Here is a 15000-nt window from a genome sequence, read left to right on the forward strand (position 1 = left end):
CACCACTCACCTCCACCACCATCACTCACCACCACCACTCACCTCCACTCACCACCACCACCACCTTCACCACTCACCATCACTCACCACCACCACTCACCTCCACCACCATCACTCACCACCACCACTCACCTCCACTCACCTCCACTCACCACCACCACCACCACCTTCACCACTCACCATATCCCATCAGGATGAACGCTCCACCCACGATGACGAGCGTTTGCACTGAGTCGGTGTACATCAGGGCCGCTAGGCCACCTACACACACACACAGACACACAGACACACAGACACACACACAGACACACAGACACACAGACACACACACAGACACACACAGACACACACAGACACACACACATACACACACAGACACACAGACACACACAGACACACACACAGACAAACACAGACACACACACAGACACAAACACACACACACACAGACACATACAGACACACACACACACATACAGACACACAGACACACACACAGACACACACAAACACACACACACACAGACACACACAAACACACACACACAGACACATACACACATACACATACAGACACACAGACACACACACAGACACACACACAGACACACACACAGACACACACAAACACACACACAGACACACACAAACACACACACACAGACACATACACACATACACACACAGACACACTGACACACACACAGACACACACAGACACACACACAGACACACACAAACACACACACAGACACATACACACATACACATACAGACACACAGACACACACACACACACAGACACACACAAACACACACACACACACAGACACATACACACATACACATACAGACACACAGACACACAGACACACACACAGACACACACACACAGACACATACACACATACACATACAGACACACAGACACACAGACACACACACAGACACACACAAACACACACACAGACACACACAGACGTGGGCGGGTGGGTGGGTGAGTGAGTGAGTGGGTGAGTGAATGAGGGAATGAGTGAGTGAGTGGGTGTGTGAGTGAGTGGGTGAGTGAGTGAGTGAGTGGTGAGTGAGTAACTGAGTGGGTGAGTGGGTGAGTGGGTGTGTGAGTGAGTGAGTGTATGAGTGAGTGAGTGACTGTGTGACTGAGTGGGTGAGTGACTGTGTGAGTGACTGGTGAGTGAGTGAGTGGTGACTGGTAAGTGAGTGGGTGTGTGAGTGGTGAGTGAGTGAGTGAATGGTGAGTGAGTGAGTGGGTAAGTGAATGTATGAGTGAGTGAGTGTGTGAGTGACTGGTGAGTGGGTGAGTGAGTGGCGAGTGAGTGGTGAGTGAGTGAGTGTGTGACTGAGTGAGTGTATGAGTAAGTGCATGAGTGAGTGGGTGTGTGAGTGAGTGAGTGACTGTGTGAGTGAGTGGTGATTGAGTGGTGAGTGAGTGGTGAGTGAGTGAGTGACTGAGTGAGTGGTGAGTGAGTGACTGAGTGAGTGGGTGTGTGGGTGAGTGAGTGAGTGGGTGACTGAGTGAGTGACTGAGTGAGTGGTGAGTGGGTGAGTGAGTGAGTGACTGAGTGAGTGGGTGAGTGGGTGAGTGTGTGAGTGAGTGTGTGAGTGATTGGTGAGTGAGTGGTGATTGAGTGGTGAGTGAGTGGTGAGTGAGTGGTGAGTGAGTGAGTGAGTGACTGAGTGAGTGGGTGTGTGGGTGAGTGAGTGAGTGAGTGGGTGACTGAGTGAGTGACTGAGTGAGTGGTGAGTGGGTGAGTGTGTGAGTGAGTGACTGTGTGAGTGATTGGTGAGTGAGTGGTGATTGAGTGGTGAGTGAGTGGTGAGTGAGTGGTGAGTGAGTGAGTGGTGACTGGTAAGTGAGTGGGTGTGTGAGTGGTGAGTGAGTGAGTGAATGGTGAGTGAGTGAGTGGGTGAGTGAATGTATGAGTGAGTGAGTGTGTGAGTGACTGGTGAGTGGGTGAGTGAGTGGCGAGTGAGTGGTGAGTGAGTGAGTGTGTGACTGAGTGAGTGTATGAGTAAGTGTATGAGTGAGTGGGTGTGTGAGTGAGTGAGTGACTGTGTGAGTGAGTGGTGATTGAGTGGTGAGTGAGTGGTGAGTGAGTGAGTGACTGAGTGAGTGGTGAGTGAGTGACTGAGTGAGTGGGTGTGTGGGTGAGTGAGTGAGTGAGTGGGTGACTGAGTGAGTGACTGAGTGAGTGGTGAGTGGGTGAGTGAGTGAGTGACTGAGTGAGTGGGTGAGTGGGTGAGTGTGTGAGTGAGTGACTGTGTGAGTGATGGGTGAGTGAGTGGTGATTGAGTGGTGAGTGAGTGGTGAGTGAGTGGTGAGTGAGTGAGTGACTGAGTGAGTGGGTGTGTGGGTGAGTGAGTGAGTGGGTGACTGAGTGAGTGACTGAGTGAGTGGTGAGTGGGTGAGTGTGTGAGTGAGTGACTGTGTGAGTGATTGGTGAGTGAGTGGTGATTGAGTGGTGAGTGAGTGGTGAGTGAGTGGTGAGTGAGTGAGTGACTGAGTGAGTGGGTGTGTGGGTGAGTGAGTGGGTGACTGAGTGAGTGACTGAGTGAGTGGTGAGTGGGTGAGTGAGTGAGTGACTGAGTGAGTGGGTGAGTGGGTGAGTGTGTGAGTGAGTGACTGTGTGAGTGATTGGTGAGTGAGTGGTGATTGAGTGGTGAGTGAGTGGTGAGTGAGTGGTGAGTGAGTGAGTGACTGAGTGAGTGGGTGTGTGGGTGAGTGAGTGGGTGACTGAGTGAGTGACTGAGTGAGTGGTGAGTGGGTGAGTGAGTGAGTGACTGAGTGAGTGGGTGAGTGGGTGAGTGTGTGAGTGAGTGACTGTGTGAGTGATTGGTGAGTGCGTGGTGAGTGAGTGGTGAGTGAGTGAGTGTGTGAGTGAGTGGTGAGTGAGTGGTGAGTGAGTGGTGAGTGAGTGAGTGGGTGTGTGAGTGAGTGGTGAGTGAGTGGTGAGTGAGTGGTGAGTGAGTGAGTGGGTGTGTGAGTGAGTGAGTGAGTGGTGATTGAGTGGGTGACTGAGTGAGTGTATGAGTGAGTGGTGAGTGAGTGAGTGACTGAGTGAGTGGGTGTGTGGGTGAGTGAGTGAGTGGGTGACTGAGTGAGTGACTGTGTGAGTGGTGAGTGGGTGAGTGAGTGAGTGGGTGAGTGAGTGGTGAGTGGGTGAGTGAGTGGGTGACTGTGTGAGTGATTGGTGAGTGAGTGGTGAGTGAGTGGTGAGTGAGTGTGTGAGTGATTGGTGAGAGAGTGGTGAGTGAGTGGTGAGTGACCTGTGACTGTGTAGATGGCTGTGATGCTCAGCAGGGCGATCACTGAGATGAAGATGTCCCAGCCCAGCGCCTGCTGGATGAACACCGCTCCCGAGAACATGTCCACCTGTGTGTCAACAACAACATCAACAACAACATCAACAACAACAACATGTCCACCTGTGTGTCAACAACAACATGGTGGTGAGCGTGGTGGTGGTGGTGGTGGTGAGCGTGGTGGTGGTGAGCGTGGTGGTGGAGGTGAGTGTGGTGAGCGTGATGGTGGTGAGCGGTGAGCGTGGTGGTGAGCGGTGAGTGTGGTGATGAGTGTGGTGATGAGTGTGGTGGTGGTGGTGAGCGTGGCATTAGTGGTGAGCGTGGTGGTGGTGGTGAGCGTGGTGGTGAGCGGTGATGATGGTGGTGGTGAGCGGTGATGATGGTGGTGGTGAGCGGTGATGATGGTGGTGGTGAGGGGTGATGGTGGTGGTGGTGAGCGATGAGCGTGGTGGTGGTGAGCAGTGATGATGGTGGTGGTGAGCGGTGATGATGGTGGTGGTGAGCGATGAGCGTGGTGGTGGTGAGCGGTGATGATGGTGGTGGTGAGCGGTGATGATGGTGGTGGTGAGCGGTGATGATGGTGGTGGTGAGCGGTGATGATGGTGGTGGTGAGTGGTGATGATGGTGGTGGTGAGTGGTGATGATGTTGGTGGTGAGCAGTGATGGTGGTGGTGGTGAGCGGTGATGATGTTGGTGGTGAGTGGTGATGATGGTGGTGGTGAGCGGTGATGATGGTGGTGGTGAGTGGTGATGATGGTGGTGGTGAGTGGTGATGATGTTGGTGGTGAGCGGTGATGATGGTGGTGGTGAGCGGTGATGATGTTGGTGGTGAGCGGTGATGATGGTGGTGGTGAGTGGTGATGATGGTGGTGGTGAGCGGTGATGATGGTGGTGGTGAGCGTGGTGGTGGTGAGCGGTGATGATGGTGGTGGTGAGCGGTGATGATGTTGGTGGTGAGCGGTGATGATGGTGGTGGTGAGCGGTGATGATGGTGGTGGTGAGCAGTGATGGTGGTGGTGGTGAGCGGTGATGATGGTGGTGGTGAGCGGTGATGATGGTGGTGGTGAGCGGTGATGATGGTGGTGGTGAGCGGTGATGATGGTGGTGGTGAGTGGTGATGATGGTGGTGGTGAGCAGTGATGATGGTGGTGGTGAGCGGTGATGATGGTGGTGGTGAGCAGTGATGATGTTGGTGGTGAGCAGTGATGATGGTGGTGGTGAGTGGTGATGATGTTGGTGGTGAGCGGTGATGATGGTGGTGGTGAGTGGTGATGATGGTGGTGGTGAGTGGTGATGGTGATGGTGGTGAGCGGTGATGATGGTGGTGAGTGGTGATGATGGTGGTGGTGAGTGTGGTGATGATGGTGGTGGTGAGCGGTGATGATGGTGGTGGTGAGCGGTGATGGTGATGGTGGTGAGCGGTGATGATGGTGGTGAGTGGTGATGATGGTGGTGGTGAGTGTGGTGATGATGGTGGTGGTGAGTGGTGATGATGGTGGTGGTGAGCGGTGATGATGGTGGTGGTGAGCGGTGATGATGGTGGTGAGTGGTGATGATGGTGGTGGTGAGTGGTGATGATGGTGGTGGTGAGCGGTGATGATGGTGGTGGTGAGTGGTGATGATGGTGGTGGTGAGTGGTGATGATGGTGGTGGTGAGGGGTGATGGTGGTGGTGGTGAGCGGTGATGATGGTGGTGGTGAGTGGTGATGATGGTGGTGGTGAGTGGTGATGATGATGGTGGTGAGCGGTGATGATGGTGGTGGTGAGTGGTGATGATGGTGGTGGTGAGCGGTGATGGTGGTGGTGGTGAGCGGTGATGATGGTGGTGGTGAGTGGTGATGATGATGGTGGTGAGTGGTGATGATGGTGGTGGTGAGTGGTGATGATGATGGTGGTGAGCGGTGATGATGGTGGTGGTGAGTGGTGATGATGGTGGTGGTGAGCAGTGATGATGGTGGTGGTGAGCGGTGATGATGATGTTGGTGGTGAGCAGTGATGATGGTGGTGGTGAGTGGTGATGATGGTGGTGGTGAGCGGTGATGATGGTGGTGGTGAGTGGTGATGATGGTGGTGGTGAGCGGTGATGATGGTGGTGGTGAGTGGTGATGATGGTGGTGGTGAGCGGTGATGATGGTGGTGGTGAGTGGTGATGATGGTGGTGGTGAGCGGTGATGATGGTGGTGGTGAGCGGTGATGATGGTGGTGGTGAGCGGTGATGATGTTGGTGGTGAGTGGTGATGATGTTGGTGGTGAGCGGTGATGATGGTGGTGGTGAGTGGTGATGATGTTGGTGGTGAGCGGTGATGGTGGTGGTGGTGAGCGGTGATGATGGTGGTGGTGAGCAGTGATGATGGTGGTGGTGAGTGGTGATGATGGTGGTGGTGAGTGGTGATGATGGTGGTGGTGAGCGGTGATGATGTTGGTGGTGAGCGGTGATGGTGGTGGTGGTGAGCAGTGATGATGGTGGTGGTGAGTGGTGATGATGGTGGTGGTGAGTGGTGATGATGGTGGTGGTGAGCGGTGATGATGGTGGTGGTGAGCGGTGATGATGGTGGTGGTGAGCGGTGATGATGGTGGTGGTGAGCGGTGATGATGGTGGTGGTGAGTGGTGATGATGGTGGTGGTGAGCGGTGATGATGGTGGTGGTGAGCGGTGATGATGGTGGTGGTGAGTGGTGATGATGGTGGTGGTGAGCGGTGATGATGGTGGTGGTGAGTGGTGATGATGTTGGTGGTGAGCGGTGAGCGTGGTGGTGGTGAGCGGTGATGATGGTGGTGGTGAGCGGTGATGATGTTGGTGGTGAGCGGTGATGATGGTGGTGGTGAGTGGTGATGATGTTGGTGGTGAGCGGTGATGATGGTGGTGGTGAGTGGTGATGATGTTGGTGGTGAGCGGTGATGATGGTGGTGGTGAGTGGTGATGATGGTGGTGGTGAGCAGTGAGTGTGGTGGTGGTGAGTGGTGATGATGTTGGTGGTGAGCGGTGATGATGGTGGTGGTGAGCGGTGATGATGATGGTGGTGAGCGGTGATGATGGTGGTGGTGAGTGGTGATGATGGTGGTGGTGAGTGGTGATGATGGTGGTGGTGAGCGGTGATGATGGTGGTGGTGAGCAGTGATGATGGTGGTGGTGAGCGGTGATGATGGTGGTGGTGAGCAGTGATGATGGTGGTGGTGAGCAGTGATGATGGTGGTGGTGAGTGGTGATGATGGTGGTGGTGAGTGGTGATGATGGTGGTGGTGAGTGGTGATGATGGTGGTGGTGAGCGGTGATGATGGTGGTGGTGAGTGGTGATGATGGTGGTGGTGAGTGGTGATGATGGTGGTGGTGAGCAGTGATGATGGTGGTGGTGAGGGGTGATGATGGTGGTGGTGAGCGGTGATGATGGTGGTGGTGAGTGGTGATGATGGTGGTGGTGAGCGGTGATGATGGTGGTGGTGAGTGGTGATGATGTTGGTGGTGAGCAGTGATGATGGTGGTGGTGAGCGGTGATGATGGTGGTGGTGAGCGGTGATGGTGGTGGTGGTGAGTGGTGATGATGGTGGTGGTGAGCAGTGATGATGGTGGTGGTGAGCGGTGATGATGGTGGTGGTGAGCGGTGATGGTGGTGGTGGTGAGCGTGGTGGTGGTGAGTGGTGATGATGGTGGTGGTGAGCGGTGATGATGGTGGTGGTGAGCGGTGATGATGGTGGTGGTGAGCGGTGATGATGGTGGTGGTGAGTGGTGATGATGTTGGTGGTGAGCGGTGATGATGGTGGTGGTGAGCAGTGATGATGGTGGTGGTGAGCGGTGATGATGGTGGTGGTGAGCGTGATGGTGTTGGTGGTGAGCGGTGAGCGGTGAGCGTGGTGGTGGTGAGCGGTGAGCGACTTCCTCACCGAGATCTTGGTGAAGATGTAGAGTAGGAGCGACAGGAGTGACAGGTACAGACGGATCCGTGTCCCTCCAAACCTCTTGCGTAGATACTGGGGCATGGTGACCACCTGCACACGGTGGTGGTGAGTGGTGGTGAGTAGTGGTGGTGAGTGGTGGTGAGTGGTGGTGAGTGGTGGTGGTGAGTGGTGGTGAGTGGTGGTGGTGAGTGGTGGTGGTGAGTGGTGGTGAGTGGTGGTGAGTGGTGGTGAGTGGTAGTGAGTGAGTGGTGAGTGGTGGTGAGTGGTGGTGAGTGGTGGTGGTGAGTGGTGGTGAGTGAGTGGTGGTGAGTGGTGGTGAGTGGTAGTGAGTGAGTGGTGGTGAGTGGTGGTGGTGAGTGGTGGTGAGTGGTGGTGAGTGGTGGTGAGTGGTGGTGAGTGGTGGTGGTGAGTGGTGGTGAGTGAGTGGTGGTGAGTGGTGGTGAGTGGTAGTGAGTGAGTGGTGGTGAGTGGTGGTGGTGAGTGGTGGTGAGTGGTGGTGAGTGGTGGTGAGTGGTGGTGAGTGGTGAGTGGTGGTGAGTGGTGGTGAGTGGTGGTGAGTGGTGGTGGTGAGTGGTGGTGAGTGGTGGTGAGTGGTGGTGGTGAGTGGTGGTGGTGAGTGGTGGTGAGTGGTGGTGAGTGGTGGTGGTGAGTGGTGGTGAGTGGTGGTGAGTGGTGGTGAGTGGTGGTGAGTGGTGAGTGGTGGTGAGTGGTGGTGAGTGGTGGTGAGTGGTGGTGGTGGGTGAGTGGTGGTGAGTGGTGGTGAGTGGTGGTGAGTGGTGAGTGGTGGTGAGTGGTGGTGGTGAGTGGTGGTGGTGAGTGGTGGTGAGTGGTAGTGAGTGAGTGGTGAGTGGTGGTGAGTGGTGGTGAGTGGTGGTGAGTGAGTGGTGGTGAGTGGTGGTGAGTGAGTGGTGAGTGGTGGTGAGTGGTGGTGAGTGGTGGTGGTGAGTGGTGGTGAGTGGTGGTGGGTGAGTGGTGGTGAGTGGTGGTGAGTGAGTGGTGAGTGGTGGTGAGTGGTGGTGAGTGAGTGGTGAGTGGTGGTGAGTGGTGGTGAGTGGTAGTGAGGTGGTGGTGAGTGGTGGTGAGTGGTGGTGAGTGGTGGTGAGTGGTGGTGGTGAGTGGTGGTGAGTGGTGGTGGTGAGTGGTGAGTGGTGGTGAGTGGTGGTGAGTGGTGGTGGTGAGTGGTGGTGAGTGGTGGTGGTGAGTGGTGAGTGGTGGTGAGTGGTGAGTGGTGGTGAGTGGTGGTGGTGAGTGAGTGGTGAGTGGTGGTGAGTGGTGGTGGTGAGTGAGTGGTGAGTGGTGGTGAGTGGTGGTGAGTGAGTGGTGGTGAGTGGTGGTGAGTGGTGGTGAGTGGTGGTGAGTGGTGGTGGTGAGTGGTGGTGAGTGGTGGTGAGTGGTGGTGAGTGGTGGTGGTGAGTGGTGGTGAGTGGTGGTGGGTGAGTGGTGGTGAGTGGTGGTGAGTGAGTGGTGAGTGGTGGTGAGTGGTGGTGAGTGAGTGGTGAGTGGTGGTGAGTGGTGGTGAGTGGTAGTGAGTGAGTGGTGAGTGGTGGTGAGTGGTGGTGAGTGGTGGTGAGTGGTGGTGAGTGAGTGGTGAGTGGTGGTGAGTGAGTGGTGAGTGGTGGTGAGTGGTGGTGAGTGGTGGTGGTGGTGAGTGGTGAGTGGTGGTGAGTGGTGGTGGTGAGTGGTGGTGAGTGGTGGTGAGTGGTGGTGAGTGGTGGTGGTGAGTGGTGGTGAGTAGTGGTGAGTGGTGGTGAGTGGTGGTGAGTGAGTGGTGGTGAGTGGTGGTGAGTGAGTGGTGAGTGGTGGTGAGTGGTGAGTGGTGAGTGGTGGTGAGTGGTGGTGGTGAGTGGTGGTGAGTGGTGGTGGTGAGTGGTGGTGAGTGGTGGTGGTGAGTGGTGGTGAGTGGTGGTGAGTGGTGGTGAGTGAGTGGTGAGTGGTGGTGAGTGGTGGTGGTGAGTGGTGGTGAGTGGTGGTGAGTGGTGGTGAGTGGTGGTGGTGAGTGGTGGTGAGTGGTGGTGAGTGAGTGGTGGTGAGTGATGGTGAGTGGTGGTGAGTGGTGGTGAGTGGTGGTGAGTAGTGGTGAGTGGTGGTGAGTGGTGGTGGTGGTGAGTGGTGAGTGGTGGTGAGTGGTGGTGGTGAGTGGTGGTGGTGAGTGGTGGTGAGTGGTGGTGAGTGAGTGGTGAGTGGTGGTGAGTGGTGGTGAGTGGTGGTGAGTGAGTGGTGGTGAGTGGTGGTGAGTGAGTGGTGAGTGGTGGTGAGTGGTGGTGAGTGGTGGTGGTGAGTGGTGGTGAGTGGTGGTGGGTGAGTGGTGGTGAGTGGTGGTGAGTGAGTGGTGAGTGGTGGTGAGTGGTGGTGAGTGAGTGGTGAGTGGTGGTGAGTGGTGGTGAGTGGTAGTGAGGTGGTGGTGAGTGGTGGTGAGTGGTGGTGAGTGGTGGTGAGTGGTGGTGGGTGAGTGGTGAGTGGTGGTGGTGGTGAGTGGTGGTGAGTGGTGGTGGTGAGTGGTGGTGAGTGGTGGTGGGTGAGTGGTGGTGAGTGGTGGTGAGTGAGTGGTGAGTGGTGGTGAGTGGTGGTGAGTGAGTGGTGAGTGGTGGTGAGTGGTGGTGAGTGGTAGTGAGTGAGTGGTGAGTGGTGGTGAGTGGTGGTGAGTGGTGGTGAGTGGTGGTGAGTGAGTGGTGAGTGGTGGTGAGTGAGTGGTGAGTGGTGGTGAGTGGTGGTGAGTGGTGGTGGTGGTGAGTGGTGAGTGGTGGTGAGTGGTGGTGGTGAGTGGTGGTGAGTGGTGGTGAGTGGTGGTGAGTGGTGGTGGTGAGTGGTGGTGAGTAGTGGTGAGTGGTGGTGAGTGGTGGTGAGTGAGTGGTGGTGAGTGGTGGTGAGTGAGTGGTGAGTGGTGGTGAGTGGTGAGTGGTGAGTGGTGGTGAGTGGTGGTGGTGAGTGGTGGTGAGTGGTGGTGGTGAGTGGTGGTGAGTGGTGGTGGTGAGTGGTGGTGAGTGGTGGTGAGTGGTGGTGAGTGAGTGGTGAGTGGTGGTGAGTGGTGGTGGTGAGTGGTGGTGAGTGGTGGTGAGTGGTGGTGGTGAGTGGTGGTGGTGAGTGGTGGTGAGTGAGTGGTGGTGAGTGATGGTGAGTGGTGGTGAGTGGTGGTGAGTGGTGGTGAGTGGTGGTGGTGGTGAGTGGTGAGTGGTGGTGAGTGGTGGTGGTGAGTGGTGGTGGTGAGTGGTGGTGAGTGGTAGTGAGTGAGTGGTGAGTGGTGGTGAGTGGTGGTGAGTGGTGGTGAGTGAGTGGTGGTGAGTGGTGGTGAGTGAGTGGTGAGTGGTGGTGAGTGGTGGTGAGTGGTGGTGGTGAGTGGTGGTGAGTGAGTGGTGGTGAGTGGTGGTGGGTGAGTTGTGAGTGGTGGTGAGTGGTGGTGGTGAGTGGTGGTGAGTGGTGGTGAGTGGTGGTGAGTGGTGGTGGTGAGTGGTGGTGAGTGGTGGTGAGTGAGTGGTGGTGAGTGATGGTGAGTGGTGGTGAGTGGTGGTGAGTGGTGGTGTGGTGAGTGGTGGTGAGTGGTGGTGGTGGTGAGTGGTGAGTGGTGGTGAGTGGTGGTGGTGAGTGGTGGTGGTGAGTGGTGGTGAGTGGTAGTGAGTGAGTGGTGAGTGGTGGTGAGTGGTGGTGAGTGGTGGTGAGTGAGTGGTGGTGAGTGGTGGTGAGTGAGTGGTGAGTGGTGGTGAGTGGTGGTGGTGAGTGGTGAGTGGTGGTGAGTGGTGAGTGAGTGGTGAGTGAGTGGTGGTGGTGAGTGGTGGTGAGTTGTGGTGAGTGAGTGGTGAGTGGTGGTGGTGAGTGAGTGGTGAGTGGTGGTGAGTGGTGGTGGTGAGTGAGTGGTGAGTGGTGGTGAGTGGTGGTGAGTGAGTGGTGAGTGGTGGTGAGTGGTGGTGAGTCGTGGTGGTGGTGAGTGGTGGTGGTGAGTGAGTGGTGAGTGGTGGTGAGTGGTGGTGGTGAGTGAGTGGTGAGTGGTGGTGAGTGGTGGTGAGTGAGTGGTGAGTGGTGGTGAGTGGTGGTGGTGAGTGAGTGGTGAGTGGTGGTGAGTGGTGGTGAGTGAGTGGTGAGTGGTGGTGAGTGGTGGTGAGTCGTGGTGGTGGTGAGTGGTGGTGGTGAGTGAGTGGTGAGTGGTGGTGAGTGGTGGTGGTGAGTGAGTGGTGAGTGGTGGTGAGTGGTGGTGAGTGAGTGGTGAGTGGTGAGTGGTGGTGAGTGGTGGTGGTGAGTGAGTGGTGAGTGGTGGTGAGTGGTGGTGAGTGAGTGGTGAGTGGTGGTGAGTGGTGGTGAGTCGTGGTGGTGGTGAGTGGTGGTGGTGAGTAGTGGTGAGTGGTGGTGAGTGGTGGTGAGTGATGGTGAGTGGTGGTGAGTGAGTGGTGAGTGGTGGTGAGTGGTGGTGGTGAGTGAGTGGTGAGTGGTGGTGAGTGGTGGTGAGTGAGTGGTGAGTGGTGGTGAGTGGTGGTGAGTCGTGGTGGTGGTGAGTGGTGGTGGTGAGTAGTGGTGAGTGGTGGTGAGTGGTGGTGAGTTGTGGTGGTGAGTGGTGGTGAGTGGTGGTGAGTGGTGGTGGTGAGTGGTGGTGAGTCGTGGTGGTGGTGAGTGGTGGTGGTGAGTAGTGGTGAGTGGTGGTGAGTGGTGGTGAGTTGTGGTGGTGAGTGGTGGTGAGTGGTGGTGAGTGGTGGTGGTGAGTGGTGGTGAGTGGTGGTGAGTGAGTGGTGGTGGTGAGTGGTGGTGAGAGAGTGGTGAGTGAGTGGTGGTGAGTGGTGGTGAGTGGTGGTGAGTGAGTGGTGGTGAGTGGTGGTGAGTGGTGGTGAGTGAGTGGTGGTGAGTGGTGGTGAGTGGTGGTGAGTGAGTGGTGGTGAGTGGTGGTGAGTGGTGGTGGTGGTGAGTGGTGGTGGTGAGTGGTGGTGAGTAGTTGTGAGTGGTGGTCAGTGGTGGTGGTGAGTGGTGGTGAGTGGTGGTGGTGATTGATGGTGAGTGGTGGTGAGTGGTGGTGGTGGTGGTGGTGAGTGGTGGTGAGTGATGGTGAGTAGTGGTGAGTGGTGGTCAGTGGTGGTGGTGATTGATGGTGAGTGGTGGTGAGTGGTGGTGAGTGGTGAGTGGTGGTGAGTGGTGGTGAGTGGTGGTGGTGAGTGGTGGTGAGTGGTGGTGAGTGGTGGTGGTGAGTGGTGGTGAGTGTTGAGTCTATGGTGCAGTGTTGAGTCTATGGTGCAGTGTTTAGTCTATGGTGCAGTGTTGAGTCTGTGGGCAGTGTTGAGTCTATGGTGCAGTGTTGAGTCTATGGGCAGTGTTGAGTCTGTGGTGCAGTGTTGAGTCTATGGTGCAGTGTTGAGTCTGTGGTGCAGTGTTGAGTCTATGGTGCAGTGTTGAGTCTGTGGTGCAGTGTTGAGTCTATGGGGCAGTGTTGAGTCTGTGGTGCAGTGTTGAGTCTATGGTGCAGTGTTGAGTCTATAGTGCAGTGTTGAGTCTGTGGTGCAGTGTTGAGTCTATGGTGCAGTGTTGAGTCTATAGTGCAGTGTTGAGTCTGTGGTGCAGTGTTGAGTCTATAGTGCAGTGTTGAGTCTATGGTGCAGTGCTGAGTCTATGGTGCAGTGTTGAGTCTATAGTGCAGTGTTGAGTCTGTGGTGCAGTGTTGAGTCTATGGTGCAGTGTTGAGTCTATAGTGCAGTGTTGAGTCTATGGTGCAGTGTTGAGTCTATAGTGCAGTGTTGAGTCTATGGGCAGTGTTGAGTCTATGGTGCAGTGTTGAGTCTATAGTGCAGTGTTGAGTCTGTGGTGCAGTGTTGAGTCTATGGTGCAGTGTTGAGTCTATAGTGCAGTGCTGAGTCTATGGTGCAGTGTTGAGTCTATGGTGCAGTGTTGAGTCTATGGGCAGTGTTGAGTCTATGGTGCAGTGTTGAGTCTATAGTGCAGTGTTGAGTCTGTGGTGCAGTGTTGAGTCTATAGTGCAGTGTTGAGTCTATGGTGCAGTGCTGAGTCTATGGTGCAGTGCTGAGTCTGTGGTGCAGTGTTGAGTTTATGGTGCAGTGTTGAGTCTGTGGTGCAGTGTTGAGTCTATGGTGCAGTGCTGAGTCTATGGTGAAGTGTTGAGTTTATGGTGCAGTGTTGAGTCTGTGGTGCAGTGCTGAGTCTGTGGTGCAGTGTTGAGTCTGTGGTGCAGTGTTGAGTCTGTGGTGCAGTGTTGAGTCTATGGTGAAGTGTTGAGTTTATGGTGCAGTGCTGAGTCTATAGTGCAGTGTTGAGTCTATGGTGCAGTGTTGAGTCTATGGTGCAGTGTTGAGTCTATGGTGCAGTGTTGAGTCTATGGTGCAGTGTTGAGTCTGTGGTGCAGTGTTGAGTCTATGGTGAAGTGTTAAGTCTGTGGTGCAGTGCTGAGTCTATGGTACAGTGTTGAGTCTATGGTGCAGTGCTGAGTCTATGGTGCAGTGTTGAGTCTATGGGCAGTGTTGAGTCTATGGTGCAGTGCTGAGTCTTTGGTACAGTGCTGAGTCTATGGTGCAGTGTTGAGTCTATGGTGCAGTACTGAGTCTATGGTGCAGTGTTGAGTCTCAGTGCTGAGTCTATGGTGCAGTGCTGAGTCTATGGTGCAGTGCTGAGTCTATGGTGCAGTACTGAGTCTATGGTGCAGTGTTGAGTCTATGGTGCAGTACTGAGTCTATGGTGCAGTGTTGAGTCTATGGTGCAGTGTTGAGTCTCAGTGCTGAGTCTATGGTGCAGTGCTGAGTCTATGGTGCAGTGCTGAGTCTATAGTGCAGTGCTGAGTCTATGGTGCAGTGTTGAGTCTATGGTGCAGTACTGAGTCTATGGTGCAGTGTTGAGTCTCAGTGTTGAGTCTATGGTGCAGTGTTGAGTCTATGGTGCAGTACTGAGTCTATGGTGCAGTGTTGAGTCTATGGTGCAGTGCTGAGTCTGTGGTGCAGTGTTGAGTCTCAGTGTTGAGTCTATGGTGCAGTGCTGAGTCTATGGTGCAGTACTGAGTCTATGGTGCAGTGCTGAGTCTGTGGTGCAGTGTTGAGTCTCAGTGTTGAGTCTATGGTGCAGTGTTGAGTCTATGGTGCAGTACTGAGTCTATGGTGCAGTGTTGAGTCTATGGTGCAGTGCTGAGTCTGTGGTGCAGTGTTGAGTCTCAGTGTTGAGTCTATGGTGCAGTACTGAGTCTATGGTGCAGTGTTGAGTCTCAGTGTTGAGTCTATGGTGCAGTGTTGAGTCTATGGTGCAGTACTGAGTCTATGGTGCAGTGTTGAGTCTATGGTGCAGTGCTGAGTCTGTGGTGCAGTGTTGAGTCTCAGTGTTGAGTCTATGGGCAGTGTTGAGTCTATGCTGCAGTGTTGAGTCTATGGGCATTGCTGAGTCTATGGGCAGTGTTGAGTCTATGGTGCAGTGCTGAGTCTGTGGTGCAGAGCTGAGTCTATGGTGCAGTGTTGAGTCTATGGTGCAGTGTTGAGTCTATGGTGCAGTGTTGAGTCTATGGTGCAGTGCTGAGTCTATGGTTGAGTGATGAGTCTGTGGTGCAGTGCTGAGTCTGTGGTGCAGAGCTGAGTCTATGGTGCAGTGTTGAGTCTATGGGCAGTGTTGAGTCTATGGTGCAGTGCTGAGTCTGTGGTGCAGAGCTGAGTCTATGGTGCAGTGTTGAGTCTATGGTGCAGTGTTGAGTCTATGGTGCAGTGTTGAGTCTGTGGTGCAGTGTTGAGTCTATGGTGCAGTGTTGAGTCTATGGTGCAGTGTTGAGTCTCAGTGTTGAGTCTATGGTGCAGTGTTGAGTCTATGGTGCAGTGTTGAGTCTATG

The 15000-nt window shown here is 55.1% G+C and overlaps 1 protein-coding gene across 1 annotated transcript in view; it reads right to left on the minus strand.

Annotated features, from left to right (window-relative positions):
- LOC144952985 (sodium/glucose cotransporter 2-like) overlaps nucleotides 1-15000 on the minus strand; it is a 55398-nt gene that overhangs the window by 29220 nt on the left and 11178 nt on the right. Inside the window, exons 6-8 of the mRNA XM_078883467.1 lie at nucleotides 7203-7307; nucleotides 3289-3394; nucleotides 181-261 (exon numbers count right to left, since the gene is read on the minus strand). Of these exons, the coding sequence (XP_078739593.1) occupies nucleotides 181-261; nucleotides 3289-3394; nucleotides 7203-7307 (292 nt within the window). The remainder of the gene's footprint in view (nucleotides 1-180; nucleotides 262-3288; nucleotides 3395-7202; nucleotides 7308-15000) is intronic.

This window comes from Lampetra fluviatilis, chromosome 71 (assembly GCF_964198595.1).
Source record: "Lampetra fluviatilis chromosome 71, kcLamFluv1.1, whole genome shotgun sequence".
In the NCBI taxonomy this organism is placed as follows: Eukaryota; Metazoa; Chordata; class Hyperoartia; order Petromyzontiformes; family Petromyzontidae; genus Lampetra; species Lampetra fluviatilis.